The 2,978-nt window shown below is 42.9% G+C and overlaps 1 gene segment (V, D, J or C); it reads right to left on the bottom strand.

The window, feature by feature from the left end:
- Positions 1–785: 785 nt before the first annotated feature.
- Positions 786–1,204, bottom strand: LOC107125094 (the record flags this gene model as incomplete). The annotated part of the segment is given in 1 exon segment: positions 786–1,204. A coding segment is annotated over 1 exon segment (419 nt), but the record flags the coding sequence as incomplete, so codon positions are not given.
- Positions 1,205–2,978: the final 1,774 nt, after the last annotated feature.

Here is a 2,978-nt window from a genome sequence, read left to right as displayed (position 1 = left end):
TGTTTGACTTTAATCTACATTGTTATGAAATTTAAAAGTTTGCTTTGAAGGTGTCGTCAGATATCTCATTTGTTTCCATCTCATGTCATGACAGTTTCGCTTCCATTGAGTGTAAACACAGCTGGCATTTAACTCATCAGATGATTTGTGCAGCAAACCCATAAACTCTTTATTTACTTATTTATTTTACTGATTTTTCACATGAACAACGTTAAGTTTTAGTGAACAAGATGTAAAAAAGAACCAGTTTGGTGTAGTGGTTAGGAGGGCGTAGTGGTTAGGAGGGCAGACTCTAATCTGGGAGAACCGGGTTTGATTCCCCAGTCCTTCACATGCAGCTGCTGGTGTGACCTTGGGTCAATCACAACTTCTTTCAGAGTAGTTCTCAAAGAGCTCTCTCAGCCCCACTTACCTCACAGAAAGTCTGTTGTGGGGAGGGGAAGGGAAAGGAGATTGTAAGCCACTCTGAGACTCCTTCGGATAGTGAACCGAGGGGCATAAATCCAATCTCTTCTTCTAAAACCATGTATCTGGAATAAGAAATCATGGATTTGAGAAAGATCAAAGATTACTGTAAGTGTAAAGAGCACTTTCTTGTTATCCCATCTAGGTACAACAGTATTTACTGCATTAAAGTATGTGAAGTGCTCAAAGCATGGAAGGCACTACGTTAATCAATATTGTAAATAACAGTAATACTACTACAGTTATTACTATTACTACTACAACAGCAATAACAATAACAATAATAATAATAGCAGTTAATTTTCTTTTCTTCTGTTTTGTCAGCGCAAAGCAGATTTGTCTGCTGATGCATGAATACTGTGTGACACAGGAAAGGTTTTCGTCTCAGTTCCCCATGACGAATCACTGTGATACGAGCTGAGCTTTAGATCCCAAGTACAACAGTAATAATCAGCGTCATCTTCAGCTTGAACTCCTGCGATGACTAGATTCCAGAGGTTTCTGGAGGTGTCAGGGGACACGGTGAATCTCTCGGGGACCCCTGAGCCCCTGCCTTGGTCACTGCTGGTGTAATAGTGGTAGAGAAACAGTGGAGCACCCCCTGATTTCTGCTGGTACCAATGGACTCTTTGACTGCTGATGCTGTAGCCACTGCTCATTGCACAAGAGATCTGAACTGTCGATCCTGGAGCACTGGTTAGTGAAGGTGGCTGGGTCACTACTAGTTGGGACCTGGAACCTAAAACAAGATCAGGGACAATTGAATATTTTTTGTCCATACCCTGCTTTTCTGTCCAATGGAAACCCAAAGCAGCCTACAACAGGGTTCTCTCCCCCCCCCGTAAGCCTCCCAATAGCAACACTACAATAAGAGAAGTCACCCAGCAAGCTTCCGTGGCAGAGGGGGGATTCAAACCCCGATTCTCTCAGATCCTAATCCAACACTGTCATGACTAAAACACATTGACTGGCAAATCTGCATTTGGATTTAAGCTTCTCAGTCTTGAATCGGTATTTCAACCACTGCAGTTTCCTTACCTGAGCATAACACCCCCAAGAAGAAAACCAAAGGGACCCACATCATTGCAAAAACAACTGTCCCACACTCCTTTTCTCTGGGAGACCTTTGCTCATCTGTTCTCTTAAATTCTTCCCCAGGAATCAAATTTTCCCCACTTCTATGCAAATACAGCTGTCTCCTATTGGCTTTCCATAACAGGGCTGTGTGACCTCATCCAATGACCTGAAGCCAAAAGTGTTCTATGGTGGAGGGTCACAAACTGTGGATCAGGAACCCAAAAGCAGGTTGTTGCTTTCTTGCAGATGGGTCACAAGGTAGGGTTAGATGGCTTTAGGAGTCTCCATTGCAAATGTGGGTTTGCCTCTGCATAGAACATGCAAGATGGCCATACTAAAATTGGTGAATGAATTATTAACATGTTCAGTGTCCGTTGTTATGAGTTTCGGCCATTTCGAGTTAGGAAGGGGGAAAGTGGCACAAACTTACTTTGCACATGGGCCTTGAAAAGTAGCATAGATACAAAGCGGGCCGCACTTCAAAAAGTTTGAGAACCATGCTTCTATGGATACTCCAGAGCTGCTCTGCTGAAAATCATACTCGTGTGCCTATTCATTAGGGCTCATCCCCGAGGAAAGTGTTCTCATGATCCTGCTGTTATGGAATGACAGACAATGAGGCTGAAGTCCCACTGGGGTCTCTGCTCTGGGTGGCTCCAAATCCACATTAACATGTCAGTAAGGCTAGTCCCAGGTGAAGGGGAGGCATTCTGTATCCGTGTAGCCTCTAGTGACACAGGTGCTCAACTAAAGCTGGCTATTTGGAACAAGTAACTGGAATGTAACCCAGGAACTGGAATTGTTTTCCAATGGTAGAAGCAGCCCTAGATTAACCATTAAGCAAAACAACCACGTCCTTAGGGCACCAAGGGAGGGGGGGACACCGCAAAGCTTCCCCCTGTTAAGCTGTCATGCCCTTAACTCTTTCACTGCCACACTCAACTTTAGTCGAATTTTTGTAATTCTTATCTGCCATGTTCGACTTTAATCTGCATTGTTTAAAAAAGTTTTCTTTGGCATGGTGAGTGACTAAAGTTTAGAAGTTTGGGGTGAAGGTGTTGTCAGATATCACATTTGTTTCTATCTCATGGCATTAGGGTTTCACTTCCGTTGAGTCTAAACACAGCTGGCTGGGTCTGACTGGCAATAAACTCACCAGCTGATTTGTGTAGCAGACCCTGAAGCGCTTTAATTTCTTGTTTATTTTACTGATTTTTCACCTAAAAGGAGGTAAGTTTCAGTGAACAAGAAGTAAAACTGTGTGTCTGAAGTTAGAAATCATTGAGGTGAGAAAGAGCAAAGATTACTGTAAGTATAAAGAGCAGCACAAAAGGCTGATGAAACCTCAGATAAATGATGATTGTATGTCATGATGTTTGACCTTGAGGATGAAATATTTTTCTCAGTCCTTCCTTCTGTTATGGCTATTCGTAAGA

Source organism: Gekko japonicus, unplaced genomic scaffold (genome assembly GCF_001447785.1).
Source record: "Gekko japonicus isolate JY-2015 unplaced genomic scaffold, Gekko_japonicus_V1.1 scaffold11383, whole genome shotgun sequence".
Classification (NCBI taxonomy): Eukaryota; Metazoa; Chordata; class Lepidosauria; order Squamata; family Gekkonidae; genus Gekko; species Gekko japonicus.
This window is presented reverse-complemented; position numbering and strand designations above follow the sequence as displayed.